At 58.7% G+C, this 20,055-nt stretch overlaps 3 protein-coding genes across 11 annotated transcripts; 1 reads left to right on the top strand and 2 right to left on the bottom strand.

The window, feature by feature from the left end:
* Window positions 1-21: 21 nt before the first annotated feature.
* On the bottom strand, window positions 22-3,749 carry HIRIP3 (HIRA interacting protein 3). 4 transcript variants are annotated; one of them, XM_033218026.1, is made up of 7 exons: window positions 3,200-3,719; window positions 3,002-3,122; window positions 2,762-2,876; window positions 1,556-2,502; window positions 1,288-1,456; window positions 1,107-1,205; window positions 638-1,018 (listed from the first exon to the last, which is right to left on the bottom strand). In XM_033218026.1, exons 1-7 carry the CDS (start codon window positions 3,262-3,264, stop codon window positions 855-857), a joined length of 1,680 nt encoding a protein of 559 aa, XP_033073917.1. In that variant the 5' UTR covers window positions 3,265-3,719; the 3' UTR covers window positions 638-854. The 4 variants fall into 4 exon arrangements, with proteins under 4 accessions (XP_033073920.1, XP_033073918.1, XP_033073917.1 ...); XM_033218028.1 differs by having other exon boundaries at window positions 2,762-2,900; window positions 3,200-3,336; XM_033218029.1 differs by lacking the exon at window positions 1,556-2,502 and having other exon boundaries at window positions 22-1,018; window positions 3,200-3,749.
* Window positions 3,750-3,875: 126 nt separating this feature from the next.
* INO80E (INO80 complex subunit E) lies at window positions 3,876-13,143 on the top strand. Of its 4 annotated transcripts, none has more exons than XM_033218054.1 (8): window positions 3,887-4,055; window positions 4,212-4,282; window positions 4,467-4,519; window positions 8,090-8,168; window positions 8,261-8,372; window positions 8,752-8,868; window positions 11,915-12,004; window positions 12,572-13,141. In XM_033218054.1, the coding sequence occupies exons 1-7, from the start codon at window positions 3,975-3,977 to the stop codon at window positions 11,981-11,983; spliced, it is 582 nt and encodes a 193-aa protein (XP_033073945.1). In that variant the 5' UTR covers window positions 3,887-3,974; the 3' UTR covers window positions 11,984-12,004; window positions 12,572-13,141. The 4 variants fall into 4 exon arrangements, with proteins under 4 accessions (XP_033073942.1, XP_033073944.1, XP_033073945.1 ...); XM_033218052.1 differs by having other exon boundaries at window positions 11,902-12,004; XM_033218051.1 differs by lacking the exon at window positions 11,915-12,004 and having other exon boundaries at window positions 3,876-4,055; window positions 12,572-13,143.
* Window positions 12,865-19,563, bottom strand: DOC2A (double C2 domain alpha). Of its 3 annotated transcripts, XM_033218035.1 has the most exons (12): window positions 19,475-19,547; window positions 18,223-18,309; window positions 17,288-17,556; window positions 16,800-16,879; window positions 16,529-16,603; window positions 16,325-16,434; window positions 14,533-14,659; window positions 14,390-14,449; window positions 14,144-14,307; window positions 13,955-14,036; window positions 13,772-13,868; window positions 12,865-13,690 (listed from the first exon to the last, which is right to left on the bottom strand). In XM_033218035.1, exons 3-12 carry the CDS (start codon window positions 17,541-17,543, stop codon window positions 13,545-13,547), a joined length of 1,197 nt encoding a protein of 398 aa, XP_033073926.1. In that variant the 5' UTR covers window positions 17,544-17,556; window positions 18,223-18,309; window positions 19,475-19,547; the 3' UTR covers window positions 12,865-13,544. The 3 variants fall into 3 exon arrangements, with proteins under 3 accessions (XP_033073926.1, XP_033073927.1, XP_033073925.1); XM_033218036.1 differs by lacking the exon at window positions 18,223-18,309 and having other exon boundaries at window positions 13,162-13,690; window positions 19,475-19,563; XM_033218034.1 differs by lacking the exons at window positions 18,223-18,309; window positions 19,475-19,547 and having other exon boundaries at window positions 13,162-13,690; window positions 17,288-18,208.
* Window positions 19,564-20,055: the final 492 nt, after the last annotated feature.

The raw sequence follows: 20,055 nt of genomic DNA, 5'->3' as shown, positions 1-20,055 counted from the left end.
GAATAGTACTGCTTGTACTTTTTTAAAAAAGAGAATTTATTGGGCTGTGTATCTAAACATTTCAGTGATTTTAATGACTTCAGGTGTGACCAGATCAGATCTCAAAGGTGGTCTTCAATCCCTTGACCTCTAATTCCTGTTTTCTTTGCTTTGGCTTCAAAGATTCTTAGGTTTGCTTTCCACACAGACCCCGGGCAGCTCTATGCTTACATCTTCCCGCAAGCCTCAGCAGCCAGAGTTCAGTGGAGACCTCATGTGACTGCTGTAGGCAGAGGCCTAGAGGGCTGAGACTGGCCCAGGAAGTCAGGGCTTTTCCCCACCCCTTCGAGGCTAACAGCCCCTGGACAAAGTGGCTGTTTGCAGAAGAAGGGGGAAGGGTTAAGCACCGGCTGCCCTCAAGTCATTCTATCCCCCTCCCAAGTGGGCATTAGGTTATCAGACCAGGCTAAAAGCAGAGGGGCCACTGGGCAGGCTGGCAGCACAGGAGCCACACACCCTTCTCCAGTGGGTCTGGAGGCAGGGACTTCTTCCAGGAACCCGGGAGAAATTAAAGGGAACCACGCCAGGGGAGGAGGTGGAGGCAGTGACTCCTCAGTTTCCTGGCCCAAAATACAGGAGGTGAGAATGGGGGACCAGATTTGATGAGGTGATTATGAACACTCCTTTATTGATTCTTAAAAAAGAAACACCTTAAATGGAGAGCGTGAAGCTGAGAAGTAGCATCCCAACTGCTTGCGTCCTCAGGAGCGGCAGTCTTCTCTGAAGAAAGCTGCTTCTGTTCCACAGACACCGGGCAAGGGGTGTTATGTATGCTTTGTACATGGATCAAGGGTCCCTCCTGGGGGTGGCAGAGCTCAGTTACTCTCGCCATCACTGCTGATGATGCCACGCATATGTGACCAGTCCGGGGGTGCAGGACGGTGCCGCTCTTCGTCTGAGTCCAGGGTCCGACGGTACAGCTCCCCTGGGGGTGCTGCTTCTCCTAAAGGGTTCCAGGCTGTACGTCTGCGTGGCCGGCCTAGGGGAAAGGGGAAATGAGAGATCAGATATCTGAGAACGTCCAACCTCACCTATCTGCTCCCGGGCAACGAGAGGAAATCCCTTACCCGAGCCACTGATGATGTTCGCAACATCCAAGGAGGCTACCTCAGCTGCCTCCTCCCTCTGCTCTTTCAGGGCCCGACACTTCTCTAGGGAAGGGGTACCTGGGGCAGAAGAAGCTGGTGATCCTCTCCTCCCCAGCAGCAAGGCCCTCTACTGCAGCCCCCAGGGCACGCCGGGCCTCACCCTTCATGCCTAGGGCTTCCAGTTCTGCCCGGAGGATACTCAGGCGCTCCTTGTGTGAGCAACAGGAGCCCAATAGCTTCTTGTAGTTTCGATGGGCACCACAGGCCCGAATGTAGCGCTTTAGCCTCATCACAGCTGGGTGGTCCTCTCCACGGCGACCTGAGCCAGCCTAGCAAGGAAAGACAGCAGCTGAAGGCGAAGCCTGCTGAGCCTGAGGCAGGGTCTCCCTCTTCCCTAATGGTGGCCTCCCACCCCTCCTCACCCTCACCTTCCCTCCTTTGGCCTCTGGACTTCCGTCTGAGGAGGAAGAGGAGCTTCGTGTCCTGCCTTTCCTGGAGCTCTTCTTGGAAGAGCGGTTCTTCCTCTCTCCCTGGGGGTCGCCTCCTGCCTCGATGTCACTCACTTCCCTCTCCAAGTCACTCTCCTCACCACTGGTGCTGCCCAGTGTGGCCGTCTTTCTAGAGCCTTTAGCTGTGGGTTCCCCCTTCCCACTGTCTTCCTCGTCCTCGCTGCTTCCACTCAACCCCTTCCCATCCTTAAGCTGGGTCCTGTCCTTGCTCTTCTGCACTGGGGGTTCTCCATCTCTCCCACTGTCATCCCCACTGCCTGCTGCCTCTTTCTGCTCTTCCTTGCTGTCTGAGTCTCCCATGAGCCTCTTTGCCTGGCTTTTCGGCTTACAGCTCCTCTCCTCCCTAGCTGACTTTCTCCTGCCATTGCTCCTGGCTCTGGGTTTCCAATCCTCCTTTTTCTCCTCCCCTTCTTTCTCTTCCTCCCTTGCTTCCTCCTCTCTGTGCTCTTTCTTCCCAGCTAGGATCTCCTCCTCCTCTTCACTTAGCTGTTCACTTTCCTTCAGGCTTTTAGTTCCTTTATTTCCCTCCACCTTCTTTGCTGTCCTCTGAACGGGTTCTTCCTCGCTCTCCTCGCTTTCTTCCCTGGTCTGCTTCCTGCTGACTGAGGCCTTGCCTGGTGCCTGCTTCTTTGCCACAGGTTTCTTCTTCCTAGTCTTCCCCTTGTCCCCCTTTTCCTCCTCCTCACTGCTCTCCTCTCCCCTCTGTGCGGGCAGGTCCCTCTGCCGTTCCTCATCACTGCTCTCCTCAACTGCCTTCTTTGAGGCTCGCCTTGGATTCTCCTCCTTGGCTGGGCTGACTTCTGCTGCCACCCCATTCTTTGCTGGGGGTCCAAAGTAGTCTGGGCTGGAGGCTTCAGAGCCGGACTCTGGAATATGGACAGGAGAGAGGGTTGAGACAGGCTCCTCCTGTCCCTTCTCCCTTCACTTCGGATAGGTTGTCTCGAGCCCTGCCCTGACAGTTGGAGGGGCAGCAGGAAACAGCTATCTGTCCTCACTGTTCCCGGTTCCTGCCTCACTGGCCTCGCTCCCTCATCTAAGGCCTGGGGACATAAGAGATGCGCAGTGAATGCTTCTTGAGTGAACCAACGATGCAGAAGTCCCCCATAGCAGGTAGGAAGCACTAACCCGACTCTGAATTGAAGCGGAACCTTTTTCTCTCCGGGTCGCTACAAGGGGTGGGAGGCCTCTTGCCCTTCTTGGTAAGGTCCAGTTTCTCCTCCCTGGAAGCGGCTTCATCCACCTGTGTGTGCGCCAAGAGGGCGAACTATGCACCAAGGCGGCGTTCACCGCGCCCCGTCAGGCCCCTCCTCCTCGGCAGCAAGCCCCGCCTCCGCCTCCCGCGGCCCAGGCTCCGGCCCGGCACACCTGCATCTTCAGCAGCTCCTCCTCCACCAGCCGCTTCAGTGCCTGCTTCTCCTCTGGCTCTAAGTGGTCGCGGCCCGAGTGAGCCAGGTACCTCCGCCGCACGATGGAATGCGTGAGTGTGCTGCGGGGACAGGGTGTCAGGACGGAGTCCCGTCCCACCCGCGCCCTTTCCAACCCCGTCTCCAACTCCCTGGGCACCTGAGGTCCGGGCGGCCTCGGAAGAAGCTACGGGTGAACTCCTGCATCTCCTTCTCCCGCGCCATTTTGCTCAACCCAGGATTGGCGGCTCCCGCCTTTTTTTCTTCTCGGCCTCCGTCAGCGCGTTTGACAGCGGTTCGCGCACGCGCAGTGCTGCGGCACCATGGGGCAAGAAACCGTTGGCCTTTGGCCGCGGACCGCGTGGGCTGATAACTTCGCCAGACGAGACTTGTTTTCCCTGGGCAGTTGGAGGGTCTCGCGGCTCCTACCCTTTCTTGGAACGAATCATTTTTAAATTTCTCGTTAGAAACCCATTCGGAGCCGGCAACCTTTGGGTGAAACGTAATCAGCCCGCGACGCTGCCTTCCTTCCTGGTCACCAGCACCAGCTAGGCCGCTATTATTTCGCAAGGCAGAAGAGAAAAGGCATCCTTGCGAGGAGACGAGGAACCTCGAGGGAAAATCCTTTTGTGGCTTCAAGTGTCTAAGCACATTAGAGTCAGGAACGGCGCCCTCCAGCGTCCGCCATTTTTGTGGCGTCACTGCGTCACTGCTACGCCATCCCCAGCGCAGCCACTCGCCACCGCGCTCTTTTCCCAGTATTCCCCGGCAGGGCGGCCCTTGCGGTGACGCCGCCTGGGCGCCCGGTATGCCGGGAGTTGTAGTCCCAGCGGCATAGCCTTGCAGAGTGTCCGGAAGTGGAGGCGTGAGCGACGGGGCAGCGCCTGCTTGGGGTAGCGGGACTGCAGAAGCTGGGCGCCACTGCCAGGCCGGTCATGAACGGGCCGGCGGACGGCGAAGTGGACTACAAAAAGAAATACCGGAATCTGAAACGGAAGCTCAAGTTCCTCATCTACGTGAGTGCTGCCGCGGGAAGGCTATAGAGGGGGGAGGCCTGGCGCGGACAAAATCTCAGTTTACCCAGGTGTAAAGTGGGTGGGGCGAGCGGCTGCCGGTTCCCGGGCCCTTCACGGAGGACCGTTGGCCCAGCGCACCCCTTGTCCGTGATACAGGAGCACGAGTGCTTCCAGGAGGAGCTGAGGAAAGCGCAAAGGAAATTACTGAAGGTGTCCCGGGACAAGAGGTGAGGCACGTTGCAGGGGCGGAGGGCGATGTGGTTCCTAGGCAATCTGCATTCGGATCCCATCCCCGAGTAGGGCCACAAGTGCATGGGCTCTTTCAAGGATCCGATGGGCCTGCTGGGAGGGTCGGGCCCGGGGGACATTGCTGCGCTGGGAAATCACTGTCCATCTCTCCTCTCTCCTCAGTTTCCTCCTAGACCGACTTCTGCAGTACGAGAACGTGGATGAAGACTCTTCGGGTGAGCAAGGTCTTGAAAAATTGGTGGAGGGCGTGGTTCCTGGCACTTAGCAAGCTTCCTGGGCCCCTGCCTTTTAGGCAGTGGCAGCTCATGCAGCCCCCAGTGGTCCTTAAGCCTAGTTGCTTGCCTTTCAACTCCACCGTTCTTTTATTCAGGCACTTACTGAGCACCTATTGTGTTTCAGGCACTGTGCTTGGCACGGGGGATACAGCAGAGGCAGAGACAGGCAAAGCCCTTGGTCTCTTGTAATTTATATTCTAGTTGGGAAGAATGAGTAAATGAAGACAATACACTAGAATTTTAGGTCATAGTAAGGACTTGAAGGTAATGAAAGCAGTTACGTGGTAATGATTATAGTAGAACCGGGGTTGATGAATTGTTTCTGCAACGGGCCAGATGGTAAGTAAGCTTTCTGCAACATACAATCTTTGAAGCACCTACTGAACTCTGCCATTGTCGTAGCAGCCATACCCCATAGGCAAATGAATGAGTATGGCTATGTTTCCATAAAACTTTATAGGTATCGAAATTTGAATTTCGTATTATTTCCATACGAAAAATTTTTCTTTAGTTTTTTTTTTTTTTTTTTCAAACATTTAAAAGCTTAAAAGCCATTCTTGGCCGGGCACGATGGCTCACGCCTGTAATCCCAGCACTTTGGTAGGCCGAAGTGGGTGGATCACAAGGTCGAGAGTTCAAGACCAGCCTGACCAACATGGTGAAACCCCGTCTCTACTAAAGATACAAAAATTAGCTGAGTGTGGTGGCGTGTGCCTGTAATCCCAGCTGCTGGGGAGGCTGAGGCAGGAGAATCATTTGAACCCTGGAGGCAGAGGTTGCAGTGAGCCGAGATCGCCGCCACTGCATTCCACAGGGCAAGACTCCGTCTCAAAAAAAGAAAAAAAAAGCCATTCTTAGCTTGCAGGCAGCAGGCAACGTCTGAATAGAGTACTCAAGAAAGGCCTTTCACGGAGTAACGTTTGAGTTGGGACCAGATAAGAAACCAGCCTTCCATCCTGGGCAACATAATGAGACCCCATCTCAATTAAACAACAAAAAAAGCCATGTATAGTGGTGTATACATGTGGTCCCAGCTACTTGGGAGGCAGAACCAGGAGGATCCCTTGCCTGAAAGGTCAAGGCTGCAGTGAGTCATGATAGCACCACTGTGCTCCAGCCTGGGTGACAGAGCAAGACTGTCTCAAAAAAAAAAAAGAAAGAAACCCCATCCTGGCTAACACGGTGAAACCCCATCTCTACTAAAAATACAAAAAATTAGCCGGGCATGGCAGGAGGCACCTGTAGTCCCAGCTACTCGGGAGGCTGAGGCAGGAGAATGGGCTTGAGAACCTGGGAGGCGGAGCTTGTGGTGAGCTGAGATTGCGCCACTGCACTCCAGCCTGGGCAACCAAGTGAGACTCCATCCAAAAAAAAAAAAAAAAACCAATCTTGTGAAGAAGTGAGCTGGAGCTGCCCCAGCAGAATAATAAATGCAGCTACCCTGAGGTAAGAACAGGCCAGGCTTGGTTGAAAAGCAGAGGGATGAAAAAGACAGAACACTGTTTTCATCCCTTTATTTGAATATTGTCTGCAGTTAACTCTATTTTCCATCATAACCCGAGCCCCACATGCATACCTACACAGCAAAGTTTAATGAAACATTTTTAAGATCACTGTGTCCAATTCATCCTGATACTTTTTAGATTGCTTTTTTTCCCTTCTTTTAGTGCTGGTTGCACACCAGTAAATTGATTTCATGACTCACTAATGGATTGAGACCCACAGTTTGAAAAAACCCTAAGGTGAGCATTTGTGGGCCTCTTCCTGGGTGGGGCCCTCATAAGCCATGTCATGTAGAATCACCTCTCTCCAAGGTGCCTTTAAACACTGGTCTGAGGCAGGGATCGGCATGTAGTAGCCAGCCAAGTTTTGGGACATACTGTTTTGTCAGAACGCATGATACCCATTCGCTTGCTATGATAGGAGGATTGTAGATAAGGTTAGGGAAATAGGAGCTTACTCAGGTAGGTCATAGTAGGAGGTTTGGCTTTTATTGTAGCCTCTCATCCCCTGCCTCTCCCTTCCCTAGGGTCTTCCAGTTAACATCCTGTTTGAGGGGAATTCAGGGCAGGAGGTGGGAGAGGACCCAGCATGTTCATGGCTAGAGTGGGTTGCATCTGAGGAGCAAAGGCCAGCAATATCAGCCCCACTCCTGTCATGGGGGCCCACACCCTGGCCAGGGAGACACGTGCAAATGACACTTTTCAGCACAGTGTGAGCGCAGCCATGATGAGTAAGAGTAGAGGGTTCCAGGAGAGCCTGCAGCTAATTGGGCTTGAGGGATTCTGGAAGACTTCCCAGAGGCGGTGGCATTTGATCTGCTTCTTAAAGGGTCTCTTTGAGCAGAGACATTGGTAATGGCTTCTATAGGTGTATCAGTCATTTGTTCCATGAAAGATGGCCCTTCTAGGCAGAGGCACTGAACTAGGAAATACATTTCTTTTTTGACGAAATAGGTCAGTGTGCTGTAAAGAATACAGTTACGTTAATTGATCGGAAAGGTGTGTTGAAGCCAGATTAAGCAGCACCATGAATTCGTGCAGGTAGTAGGGGATGTCATCAAGAAGGATGTGACCAGGTTTGTTTTAGCTCACTGTGGGGTTGAGGGTGGACAGTGGATGGCAGGGTGATGTGAGACTGCTTAGCAGGTAATTTTGACATGCTGGTGGCCTGACCTGTGTTAGTTGCCGTGGGGAGCAGTGGATGAAGGGGAGGACTTCAGGGGTGGATGAACAGGACGCTGGTTATGGGGAGTGGGGCAGAGGCAGGAGCTGAAGACAGCTTAGCTCAGAGGCAAGGAACCAGTGGCATCAAATAGCCAAGGAGTCAGAGTCTCAGCCTCACGCCTTACTTTCTGAGCCTCGGTGACCTCATGTGACAAGTGGAGGTGCTGCCCTTCCCATCTTTCCTTGGATCTGATGACAAGGAGAGGTGGTGAGTGGGAAGGAGCCCGGCACCCTGGCCATGCATGGCAGGTGTGTTACGGAGAATCAGAGCGGGAGGGGCGCTGGGGAGGCTGGAGAGGCTATGGGCCTCCCTGGGACAGCTCAGGTGTGTGGTGCATGTGCGTGCCCACTAGCTGGTGAGTCAGAATCCCCCCTGGGAGCCCTTCTGTTGGGTTTTTGGTTTGTTTTGTTTTTTTGAGGCAGGGTCTTGCTCTGTCACCCGGGCTAGTGTGCAGTGTTACAATCACAGCTCACTGCAGCTTCAATCTCCAAGCAATTCTCCTGCCTCAGCCTCCTGAGTAGCTGGGACTACAGGCACACGCCACCATGCTCGGATAATTGCTTTTGTTTTTAATAGAGATGAGGTCTCGCTAGGTTGTCCAGGCTGCTCTTGAACTCCTGGCCTCAAGCGATCTGGCCACCTCAGCCTCTCACAGTGCTGGGATTCCGGGCGTGAGCCCCGCACCTGGTCCTCCGGTGCCCTTCTGTAGTGTGGAGGAGGTTATACCCTTCTGGGATGGACTGGGATCCCCCCACCCCCACTGACCATCTGTCCCCGTCACAGACTCAGATGCCACTGCATCATCAGATAACAGCGAGACCGAGGGGACACCCAAGTTGTCTGACACACCGGCCCCTAAGAGGTGAGAAGAAGATGCATTCCTCTCGCTGGGGAGGGTCAGGTGGGGCGCCTGGGCTCCTAGCCACCTCTGACGCCACCCTGTCCTTTCTCCAGGAAGAGAAGCCCTCCGCTGGGGGGGGCCCCCTCTCCCTCCAGCCTCTCCCTGCCTCCTTCAACAGGGTTTCCCCTTCAGGCCTCCGGGGTCCCCTCCCCATACCTGAGCTCGGTGAGTTGGGGTCAGGGGCGGGAAGTGGTGAACTAATATGCCTAGGAGTAAGGTGGGCGTCGTTTGGGCAGAAGGGCTGGGCTTCCGGGCAAGGCCTGCCCAACTTTGGGGACATCTGTCTGGGTGTGGCCCAAGTGTCCCGTGGAGGGTGTGAGTGGGGGCTGCCCCCTTCTCTCTGGTATAGGAATGGGGCCAGGCGTGACTGAGGAGAGCAAAGCCCAGGACAGCATCCTGCTGGCCCTTCTGTGTTCGGGAGCCCCGGGAGCCGCACTCATCACCATCTCTTTTGTTTTTCCATCTTCCTCCTGTTTGCATTTCTTTCCCCACCCTCACCCCGGTCCACTCCACCTCCCATCTCCATCCCTGCTCCCGCCCGCAGCTGGCCTCCCCCCGCTATCCCCCATTCCCTTCTGACTACCTGGCCCTGCAGCTGCCCGAGCCCAGCCCCTTGAGGCCCAAGCGGGAGAAACGGCCCCGCCTGCCCCGGAAACTCAAGGTACCCTGACGTGGGGGCGCTAGGGAGGGGCAGGACGGCAGGAGGACAGCCACCTGAGGGAGGCTCAAGGCGGGGGCCTGTCAGAGAATCATGAATGATTTGGGGACCCAGTCAGCACTTAGCACTGAGGGGTGGATCAGAGAAATCTCGGCTCACAGGCTTGTATGGAGACAAATCAGGGCAGAACCAGCCTTGGGGGACCTGGCGTGCGGATGCCAGGGGTCCCACCCTTTCACGGCTGCAGTGTAGCGGGGCCAGGCTCATTTTCCCAGGGGGGGCGTGTTTTGTGATGCCAGGTAGCCCCAGAAGAGGGCAGGATTACTGGATCTAGTCAAGTCAAGACTGCCTATTAGAAACCACGTGGCCTTCAGCAAGTCTTTGTTACCCTCTAGGCCTCCTAGGCTTGGCACCTATAAGGCTAGTGGTCCTACTCGATATGACCAGCAAGCGCCCCTGGAGCACCTCCTGTTACACGGCAGTGCACAAAGCAGACCAGTGCCTGCCCTCACAGAGCTCACATTCTAGCAAGATAGGTAGAAAACATACTAGAAAAATAGGTACTTGTGGAGAAGAACAGAGTGAGGTCCAGAGCACGGGGACGCCAGGGGGACGAGGCTGACACTTAGGGCCCAACAGTTTGGAATGTTCTTTGAGCAGAGACTTACAGGAAGTGGCAGCAAACCGTGTGGCTCCTGGGCAGTGTTTCTGTCAGGCAGAGACCCTGGGAGGGTGTGAGCTGGGCTTGTTCGAGGGTCTGGAAGGAGTCGGTGTCGGGAAGGAAAGTAAGCAGGGAAGTGGGTCCTGGAGCAGGTCAGAGGGGAGCTCCTGAGGCGCCAGTGTGCAGGATTCGCTGTGAATGAAGCCTTGGAGAAGGCAGTTCCCTGGCGGGGCACAGGTTGCAAGCATGAAGCAGGAGTGATCTAATTGCATCTTAACAAAATTGCAGACACTGGTGGTCAGAGAACAGACTGGGTGGGCGGTGGGGTGAGTTGGGATGGGAGTGAGGAGGCCACCGCGGTAAACCAGGCCGAGGGCAGAGGGTCCAGAGGGGGCTGCAGACCCATTTCGGAGAATGAGGGTGGGAGTTCCTGGAGGACCCTGTGTGGGCTGTGCGGGAGAGAGGCCAGGATGCCTCCAGGGCTTTAGTCTGAGCAAGAGTGGAGTCTCCCTCCCTCGAGATGGGAGGGCTGTGGGAGCACAGGCTTGGAGGGAAGCTGAGTCTGACCGCGGATGTGTCAGGTGCCACCTGGAAAGGAAGCTAGACAGCAGCCCGTGAGGGGCTGCGCGTTTGGAAGCCACCAGGCTGGTGGTAGATGCGAGCCTTGGGAGAGATGGGGGATGGGCTGAGGGGCAAAGCGGCATGGGGACCAGCTGGGTGGCTCCCAGGGTTCTGGAGCCGGAAGCAGAATGAGAGTCCGCATTTGCGGTGGCCTGGAGTACAGGATCTGGAGCTTCAATCCCAACTCTGCCATTTTCTCCGTGGGACCTTGGCCCTGTGAGGCTTCACCTCTTGAGTCTGAGTAGCAGAGGTGACAGTACTGGCCCTGGTCCTTAGCAGGGGGGTGGCGGGCAGGGTGGGGAGTGGCGCAGCATGGAGGGGCACTTGGAAGCTTTCTTGCCGGGTGCTGAGTCCTGAAGCAGAGTTGTGTCTGGGAGCAAAGTTCTAGACATTCTGGAGAGAAGATTTGGGAGGGCGGCCCAGGTCCATAGCTGTCGGGGAAGGTGGGGAGAAGCCAGGAAAGGCCTCAGTGAGGAGAACGTGTGAGCCCAGGGTGAGCAGATTTGGATATTCCTGGCTGAAGTCATGGTGGGAAGGGAGCCAGGGCCACAGTGAAAGCACTCTCTGGGCCAGAGCAGGAGTGGTAAGAAATTGACAAGAAGAACCAGGTGGGGCGGCGTCATGGAAGGCCTGGACGCTGGCCTGAAGTGGGAGTTTGTTACTGTCAGGGGAGCGAGGAGATGGAAGGAAGGGAGTCCAAGCAGAGAAGGGATAACTGTGAAGACAGAAGCAGGTTGGTTCTGTCAGGCCTGAGTCAGACTTGGCCGACTTTGAATCCCAGCTCTTCCAGTACTCACCATGCGACCTCAGCGTGTCATTTCACGCTTGGAGCCACAGCTCTCTTTCTCTGTTCAGTGGCGTCCTTGTGTGGAGAATGTGAGTGAAGGGATGAAAATCGCTTGGCCCATGCCTGGCCCCTAGTAAGCCACAGAGAAACGTGAGCCACTGCCAGTCAGGCTGAGAGGATGCCACTGAGGAAGTCCAGGCCAGGGTGGGACATGCTGCGCACAGTGGGGAAGGAGAGGGGGTGGCCAGAGAAAGGGATAGTGCTTTCCAGTCATACACACATGTCTGCTCCCGTGTGTACATGTGGGGGCCTGGTGCAGGGCGCGGGGGTGCTGTTCAGAGTTGGACCCCCTGTTACCCATCCTACCAGCCTCCTATACCCTGAGGCCTGACCCACCCTGGCCCCCACGCCACCCCAGCAGCAGAGATGAGGGTGAGGGCTCCTTAGAAAGCAGAGAGGAGGCCACAGGGCCAAATGTGACACTCAGAAGGGCCACTGGAGACCACACATGGCGTTTCCTGCCAGCCCACCCAGCATCTAGCCCAGGGCCAGACTGGACACTGCCACTGCCCCGCAGGACCCAGCGGGCCTGTGCCTCAGGACCTCCATGTCCACACCAGGTTCAGCCTCCTCCGCTGGCACGTGACCTCTCCCCGCTCCCCAGTGTCCTGGGGCTGGGAGGGCATTCACAGAAACCACCTGGCACATAGCCTGTGCCCAGTTTGTGCCCACAGACAAAGCATGGGGACTGCGGAGGAGACCCACAGAGCTCTCTGGGGAGGGTTTGTGAGGATCTGGCAGCTGAGGGTGCTGAAGGGTTGGGCAGGGCAGAGGCCACTTCCCAGCCTCAGAGGACAAAGCAGGACTTCTGACAAATAGAGCAGGATGCCCAGGTGGAGGGGCCGCCTGTCATCCGGCAGGCAGCACTCCCGTCCCGAGGCCCTGAGTAGCGCGGTGACGCGCTCAGGTCTGTGTTTTAGAGCGCGCGCTCTGGCTGCAGTGCGGAGGAGCTGGATCTGGGAGAGGCTGCAGGCAGGGAGTCCAGTTAGGAGGCTGGGACGGCAGCCCAGGTGAGCTGAGAGGAGGGCTGGGCCTAGGTAACGGCTGCGGGGATACCGAGGAGGGGCCCATCCAAGACATAATAGAAGCTTCTGGGGGGCAGAGAAGCCACCGGGGCTCTTGGCTCAGGCAGCCTGCAATACCCCCTGCCGAACCAGTGAGTTCCGCAGAAGAGGGAGAGGAGGAGGAGGGAGAGGAAGCCAGTGGCGGCAGGTGGCACCTTCGGGGCCCAGTGGCAGGCAGGCAAGCACTCCAGGCTGACTCCGCCTCTGGCTTAACCCCTGGCTCAGGGCAGCCCAGGCACCTCCCTGGAGAGGGCAGGGCCGGACCTTTCCCTCCCGGTTTCCTGTGAGGCACCCCATCCCCTCATCTCACCTCCATCACCACCCCCAGGCACTTGCTGGTTTGAGGCTCTCGAGGGGCTGGGGGCGGGCAGGCCCTGAGTGCAGCATAGGTTGGCCTGGCTGTGCCCAGGGCCCCTTCCCCATCCCCAGAGCTGCCCTGGGGGGCAGGGCCTGGTCTCCTGAGGTCCCAGTGCCTCCCTGACTAGCCCCCCTGTGTTTCTTCCCCTGCTGCAGATGGCGGTGGGGCCCCCTGACTGCCCTGTGGGAGGACCGCTGACCTTCCCTGGCCGGGGTTCTGGGGCTGGGGTCGGGACAGCCCTGACCCCCCTCCCACCCCCCAAGATGCCCCCCCCAACGATCCTGAGCACGGTCCCTCGGCAGATGTTCAGCGACACAGGTAGCGGGGATGATGCCCTGGATGGGGACGATGACCTGGTGATCGACATCCCGGAGTGACCGCGACATCATGCCATGCCCACCACAGCCCTGCCCAGCACCCTCCCCGTGCCAGCACACACGAGCCCAGCTTCCTCGGAGGTGTTTATTGATGCCCAGCTGCCATGCTCCGGCCACTGACACAACCAGAAAAGGCGTAAACATGCACGGGTGTCCCCCAGGAGGGTGGCAAGGGCCCTGCCTTCAAACTCTGGCCCCCTCCAGGGGACAGTTATTTAAACGAGTGGCCGGGAGCATCTGCCACCTTCTGGGGAGGCAGAGACCCTGCGATGGCCACCCCTTTAAAAGGGCAGCTGTACAGGGCTAGGTTTTTTCAATGAAGTTTCTGTATTAAAGGAGTGGCTCTGGGTGTGTTTTTTGTCCTTTTCTTTTTTTGAGGCATTCTCCTCCTCTGAACCTCCCCTAATCCGACCTCCTCCCTGTGGGGGGAGAGGGACGGGGCAGCGTGGAGAGGCAGGAGCGAGGAGCGTGGGGGCCTGGGGCCGGGCTCTGAGCACTGCCCGGGTGTGCAGAGGATGGGGGCTTTGCATATTTGCAGGGACTAGCGAGTCAGGCAGGAGGTTTGCATATATGAATATAGAACTCCACAGCCCCTCACGAGCAGACAGACCTAGGTCACGGAGATTCACAGAAATAAGACAGGTAGTGCAGGGTGGGGGCAGCCCACCCCATGTAAACGTGCAACACACTCGTGCGAAGGTTGGGTACTGCACCTGGCCCGATGGGCCTGTGCCAGGACACTGCTGTCCACTCAGGCTGAGGACAGAGTCCCGGCCGCGGGGGGCAGCTCGCTGGTCAGGGTGTGCCAGCGCTCCAGGGCCGCGTCCGGCTGCTGCAGGCAGTCACTCCAGTGCTTCCGAGCCTCGCCTCGGGCACCTGACCCCAGGGACACGCCACCTGGGGGAGCAAGTGGCAGGGTCAGGGCCACCTCCCTGCCACTCACCCTCCCTCAGCACCCTCAGCCAGCTCCTCCCTCACCGATGAAGTCATTGGATTTGCCAATGTCATAGTCCCAGACGGTGACTTCCAGGGTCTTGGTGGCCAGAGTGGAGAGCTCTATCTCGTAGAAAAACTCCTGAGAACAAGGCCAGCCACCCATTCGTGAGCCGACTCCCCAGCCCCTCCCTGGCCTCCCTCTGCATCCCGTCCCCACCCGGGTACCTCGTTAAATTCTGGGTTGAGAGTCTTCTTCTTCACGCATGTCTTATGCTTGGATTTCTTGTCCACATCAGGCCTCAGGTACCTAGAGGTGGGGTGGAGGGAGAGGAACTGAGGGGTCAGGGACAGGCCAGGCCCAACTCGGGCCAGGGCAGGCTCCCTGGGGAGGAGAGGGTCAGGGTGAGGGCTCACGTCTTGACGTAGGGGTCCGAGTAACCGTTGACGTCCATGGCAGCCAGATGGGCGCAGCGCAAGATGCCTACCAGCAGTCCCCGGCGCCGCGAGCTGTAGCTGAGACTCAGCAGGATGCGGCCGCGCTCCTCCAGCAGCCCCGGCCCCTGCTCCGCCTGCTCCAACTGCGGGGCACGGACGCAGGGTCAGCCTGGGCCCCTGCCGCCTTCCACCCACATGCATCCCCATCCCTGTGAGATGCCTCACCTCCTTCAGGTAACAGGAGATGCCCCTCAGCGCAGCCGACATGGAAGAGGGGGACGCCAGCTGAGGGGGCAAAGAGAAGGTTCTGGAAGCCTGGCCTCCCCAGGGTCCCCTCCCCCGGCGCCCCTGCAGCTCCCCGCACACACCGGGACCTGGCGCTCGAGGCAGATGTTAAAATGTTTCTTCTGCGAAGGCTTCAGGCGGCGGAGGGGCACGCGGATCTCCCCAATAAACTCATTGTGACTCAGCTTGTCCTCATCACAGACGGCAATCCTGGTGGGGAACTGCAGCGTCAGGGTCCCTGGGGTACCTGAGCCCCGTTCTGGGGTGTAGGAAGGGCCTTGAACCAGCCCAGCTCTGCCCTACACACTACGTCTCATCTGGAAGACAGGCTGGCACTTGAGAAGGACAAGCGGATTTGCCCATTCCTCTGTCCCTCCCTGTGCAGCCAACCGGCTGTCCCTGGTCCATCAGAACGTGCTCGGCCATTGTAGGAAGCCCTCAGAAATCTTGGAGCACCCCGATCACTGCCTCCATTCAGGGCCTGGGGGCAGGAGCCAAACACCACAGTGGATGTGGCCATAGACACAGGCCGTGAGAGCCTTGGACAGCCAGACGAGGACCCCATGCCTCCTCGGGAACCCCCGTCCTTTTCCTGCATGCAGCAGAGAGCCAGCCCCACAGGGACTCGCTAAGAAATGATTGCTCTCCGGCCACCTGTCCTCCTGCAGCCCCTGTCCTGCCTCTGCAGTGACCCACTACCAGATTGGGCATCTGTGGCATGGAGGATGGGCAGATCCCCAACCCTGCAACTTCTGAGCCACCTCTGTGACCTTGGGCAAGTCACTTGATCACCCTACGCCTCAATTCCCATCTGTAAATGGAGATGGTCAAGGGAAAGAAAGAAATGTGAACATACTAAGCCCAGGCTGGGCCCTGGTGAGCGCTGATTTTTAGGTCTCATTCTGGTTTTGGCCTCTTGGCCTCCCCTCCATTCCACCCGCACACCCGACACCAAGGTGGCCTCCCTGCTACACAGCCCTGACCATCAGGGAAGGTCCCAAATGCAAATCCAAGCACAAAGGCAGAGGTCTCTCTAGAGCCTGGGTCTCGCTGCCCGCTACCTGACTTGAGGGAATACTCTCCTCATATCTCCATCTCCTGGGATGACCGAGCAAGTTCCCTGTCCCTGAAGACTTCACTCCTTAAGAGATTTTAGGGGAACTCAAGGCACGGAAGGGGCAGACCAAAGCTGCAGAGGTCTGACTTCAGCCAAGGCTCTGAGAAGGAGTCTCGGCAACCCAGGAACGCTTTTGGGAGGGGCCGGAGCTTGGACTGAGCCTCAAATGAGCGGAATTTAGGCTGGCAGGAAGGAGCTCTCCAGATAGAAAACAAGAAGATAAGTTCAGGAGTTGTTGAACTGGCCAGTTGGAAGAAGGGAGTCCTCTGTTTGAGGGGCAGGAGATATTTTTGTTTTTGAGACAGTCTCCCTCTATCATCCAGACTGGAGTGCAGTGGTGCAATCTCGGCTCACTGCAACCTCTGTCTCCTGGGTTCAAGCGACCCTCCTGCCTCAGCCTCCCAAGTAGCTGGGATTTACAGGCACATGCCACCATGCCCAGCTAATTTTTGTATTTTTAGTACAGACGGTGTTTCACCAAGTTGGCCAGGCTGGTCTCAAACTCCTGACCTCAAGTGATCCCGCCCACCTTGGCCTCCCAAAGTGCTGGGATTACAGGTGTGGCAGGAGAGATTGGGGGGCAGGAATGGCAGGGAAATATTTTGGCCTGCTGCCAGAGGGGCTAGGGAGCTGCTGATGGTTCTTGAGCATCAGAGAGGTACAGGCTTAATGGAACATAGATCGACCAACCAGCAGTTACAATGTCAGCTGTCCCTGAGCTGCTGCTGGACCTGGGTGGTGTGGAGGGGGGCCCTCACCTGAGCACCTTGTGCGTGATGTCATCATCCGTGATCCCGCTGTACGTCAGGTCCTCATTCCACACGGGATTCAGCGTGTTCCTCTGAGTCTTCGTTTTTAGCTTATTAGCCTGGGGTGTGGGGATGAAAGGTTCTCAATACCTGTCCTCCAGCCCCACAGGCTGGAGGCATGGGCTGGGCGGAGCAGGGCCAGGAGGCTGTTACCTTACAGGCTCCAGGCAGCAGGTGCAGCTTGACGTAGGGGTCGGCGAGGCCATTGAAATCCATGGGCTTGAGGCCCTGGAGAGGAGGGCAGGGGAGAGGGCTGGAGGCTCCCGGCACCTTTCTCCCTCTTGTAGAGCTGGACCCTGGAGGAGCCCAGAAGGGGGTTGCAAGGGCAGGAGGAAGGAGCAGGCCTGGGAAGGGAAGGAGGAATGGGCCCCCTCTGGGGCCTGCACGCAAACCGGCCCGGGCTGGGGCAGCAGGGAGTGCCCACCTTGGCCCTGAGGATGCTACAGTGCAGAGTGCAGGAGGCCCGGTCATAGAGCAGGTCAAACTCCAGCATGCCCAGGGCGGCTGCAGAGAGAGGAAAGGCAGCAGGGGTCGGTTTGGAGACAGGTGTGTGTGAGAGGCCAGCAGGTGGGCACTGGCTGTGTCTCTCTCTCTCTCTCTCTTGCCAGCCGGCGAGTGTGAGTGCAAGAGGCTGAGTGGGCCCATGTGTGTGTGCGTCTGGGTCCCTAGCTCGGCCGCAACTGGGGCTGTGTGGGTGGTGGAGTGTCTCAGCAGAAATACTGAATATTGAGCCTTGCTGAAGCTGTAATCTCCACACCGACTGCAGCTGTGGCAGCCATCCCTGCCACCCCCCCCACCACTGCCCTCCTCCCCTACCTACATGCACAGCCAGCAGGGCCCGTCCCCCTCCCCCTGCACGGCAAGCCTGGAGACCCCCACCAGCACATGGGGCCTCCAAGCCCACAGACTCACTGGCATCATCCGAGTCATAGCTGTCCACTTCCGCACCATCCTCAGGCGTGGTGGCCCCAAGGAGGGCTGCAGGGGGGGCCAGAGCCAGGGGGGCCAGATGGGTGGGGGCCTCCCCGCTGCCCCCTTCAGGTCCTGGTCCCCGGCGGGGGAAGTAGTCAGAGATCTGGCGGATGGGCCGGATGGGCCCGGGGCACACGTTGATGGCCATGTGCTCCTGGATGTTGATGGTCATGCGGTCGCCCCTGCGGCCCCTCATGCAGCACCCCTGGCTGGGAGAGGGCGTGTGAGCCAGTGAGCCCATCATACCTAGCCATTCTGGCTGAGGGCCAGGCGACAGCCTCCTCGGTCTGCAGGGCCCTCACTAGCCTCCCTTCCTAGGTGTCGAGGGAGAGGGTGGCCTGTGCCAGCCGGTGGCAGGCAGGAGGCCTGGGCCCTGCAGACCCCACGCTGGCTCCACAGGGGCTGGGCTGCCAACCCACTCCCCGCAGAAGTCGAAGTTGCACCACCCCGTCCTCATCCACCCACCTCCAAGTTGTCCCTGTATCATCTTGCCAGCTCCTTCCTCTCCTCCCGGGCTCCCCTCTGCTCCTGAGCCTGCCTGTTCCCCAAGGGACCCTGCAGAGCCCCGCCTCTGTTTCTCGTAGGCTCTGTCCTCCTCTGCACCAGGCGCTGGTCTAGTCAAGGTGTCACCCAACCCTCTAGGCTCCCACTGCCCACTGTCCCTTCATTCAGCCCCAGGACCTGTCTGCCTGCCTGGTTCCCCCGCTCGCTCACCACAGCCCCCGGTGGAGACCCCAGCCTCAGATGCCACCCCTGGCTCCCCAGGGGAGCCAGAAATTGCAGCCGCAGGAGAGCCGAACACCCCGTAGCGCACACAGGCTGGCACTCTCCCCCGCACTCTCACGCCCCCGGCCTGCCCAGCCCCCTGCACCTGCCTCTGCCTCCAACAGGTGCCCAGGCAATGGGGGGACGGCGGGCGCAGGCTGGGCGGCGGCGGCCGGCTAGAAGAGCGCGGAGTCCGGCTGTGCGAGCCGAGAGGGAGGGAGCGCCGAGAAAGTGCGGGGAGGTGGGGGTGAGCGAGGTGGAGGCGAGGATGCAGCCGGCGCCGGCAGCGGGGAGGGGGGGGTGCCGGGAGGGGCGCCGGGGCTGGGGAGGGGGCGGGATCTCGGACTCCCACCCGGGGCCCGCTCGGGAGCGCACGCGAGCGCACACACAGGCACGTGTGCTCGCGCGCGCACACTTACGCAGGGGCACGCGGGCCGGAACACACTGTTGTGCACACATCCAGCCGGGCACCCCCACGCGCACACGCCCGTGCCCACGTGTGCACGCTCACACCCTTGCACACCCCCAGGCGCGCGCTGGCACACTTACCCGGAGAACTTCGCACGCACACGCACTCGCAAACACGCGGGCTCCCTGCGCCACCAGGAAGCAGCCGCCAGAATCGCCGGGTGTTCCCCAACTACTCCTGGGAGACCCGGGCCCCCGCTCCCGCCAGCGCGTGCGGCCACTACTCCTCCTTCCCTCCCGGGTCCCCAGGGCCGGACCACCGGCCTCGTCGTCATGGCGACACCGGCTCATCTCCCCCCAACCTCGCGCGTCTTCACGCCCCTCCCCCGCAGGGAGCTGGGGCTTCCGTCCTCCCCTCCCCATGTCTGTAGGGACCCAGAGGCGGACAGGAGCAGGGGGTCTGATCCGCCTGCTGTCGCCGGCCGGGGATCTCCGGGTCCCCCGAGCCGGGCTGGGGAGCCTCACGATCTGATGGAGGAGGCAGAGGTCTGACGCTGCGGCTTCCCGCACGCCTCCTCCCTTTGGCCATTCAGGCCTCTCTCCCTGTGGCCCAACCCAACTCCCAGGGGCCCATGTCCCCTTACCAGGGACCGCATCTCCTTTAGGAACCAACCTCCCTCACCTTTCCCCCTGCCATCTCCAGTTCTGCCCCGCAGGTGGGAAGGGGCGTCGGGGCTTGGCTCTGAAGGCTCCCGAGCCCTGCGTTCGTTCCCCATGGGCTGCCATTTCTCACCCAAACCCTGCCACCCCCAAGCCGCGCCCCTGCCCTGCCCTGCGCCTGCCACGAAGTGTCAGCCCACCCCTGGCTTTCCGTCTTCACTCACCTGTGCCCCAAACTTACCATCCTGAAAACAGGAAAGGCCTTAACACCCCCGCTGCCCACCACTGACTCACCCAACCGTTTCCTGCAGTTCCTGGGACACACCTAGACGGCTCAGGCCTAAGGATCTTGGCTCACATGCGCTCCTCTACCAGGGACCGGCGTTTCCTTAGGGAGTCACCCTGGGTCCCCTCTTCCTAGGAACCTTCCTGGGGCATCCCACACTGCCCCTCAGCTCCAGCGCCGTCAGGACTCCGCTCAGCACCGTTTCGCCAGTGCCTCCCCCACCAGCAGGGAGTTCCACGGGAGCGGCTGATTCATCTGGGAGTCCCTGGTGTCCCAAACTGGGCCTGGCACGAAGTTGGCATCTCTAAGTGCTGTTATTTAAAAGAGAAATATGGTTGCACGACAAAGTGAACATACCGAACACCACCTAATCTTACCCTTAAAAATGGTGAAGATGGTACATATCGATGTGTGTATTTCACTGCAGTTTTTTTTTCTAAGTCAGAGAAATGGGGTCCAGCCTGGTGGCAGATGCCTGTAATCCCAGCTACTCCAGGGACTGCCACGAGAGGATCACTTGAGTGAAGCCAGCCTGGGCAACACGGTGAGACACAGTCTCTTAAAAATAAAAAAAAAGAATAGGCCGGGC

Source organism: Trachypithecus francoisi, unplaced genomic scaffold, assembly GCF_009764315.1.
Source record: "Trachypithecus francoisi isolate TF-2019V2 unplaced genomic scaffold, Tfra_2.0 Lachesis_group10, whole genome shotgun sequence".
NCBI lineage: Eukaryota > Metazoa > Chordata > Mammalia > Primates > Cercopithecidae > Trachypithecus > Trachypithecus francoisi.
Note: the sequence above shows the minus strand (reverse complement) of the source record. Positions and strands in the feature narration are given on the sequence as shown.

Excerpts from the sequence above, each read along its gene's own strand:
- HIRIP3 (XM_033218028.1), bottom strand. The coding sequence starts at position 3,264 with ATGGCGCGGGAGAAGGAGATGCAGGAGTTCACCCGTAGCTTCTTCCGA. Across the intron at positions 3,123-3,199 it reads CGAGGCCGCCCGGACCTCAG|CACACTCACGCATTCCATCG; the intron begins GTGCCCAGGGAG and ends CTGTCCCCGCAG. Across the intron at positions 1,019-1,106 it reads GAACATCATCAGTGGCTCGG|GCCGGCCACGCAGACGTACA; the intron begins GTAAGGGATTTC and ends CCTTTCCCCTAG.
- INO80E (XM_033218051.1), top strand. The coding sequence starts at position 3,975 with ATGAACGGGCCGGCGGACGGCGAAGTGGACTACAAAAAGAAATACCGG. Across the intron at positions 8,373-8,751 it reads CCTCCCCATACCTGAGCTCG|CTGGCCTCCCCCCGCTATCC; the intron begins GTGAGTTGGGGT and ends TCCCGCCCGCAG. Across the intron at positions 8,869-12,571 it reads GCCTGCCCCGGAAACTCAAG|ATGGCGGTGGGGCCCCCTGA; the intron begins GTACCCTGACGT and ends CCCCTGCTGCAG.
- DOC2A (XM_033218034.1), bottom strand. The coding sequence starts at position 17,591 with ATGATGGGCTCACTGGCTCACACGCCCTCTCCCAGCCAGGGGTGCTGC. Across the intron at positions 16,604-16,799 it reads GTAGCATCCTCAGGGCCAAG|GGCCTCAAGCCCATGGATTT; the intron begins GTGGGCACTCCC and ends CCTCCTCTCCAG. Across the intron at positions 14,308-14,389 it reads TCTCCTGTTACCTGAAGGAG|TTGGAGCAGGCGGAGCAGGG; the intron begins GTGAGGCATCTC and ends CGTGCCCCGCAG.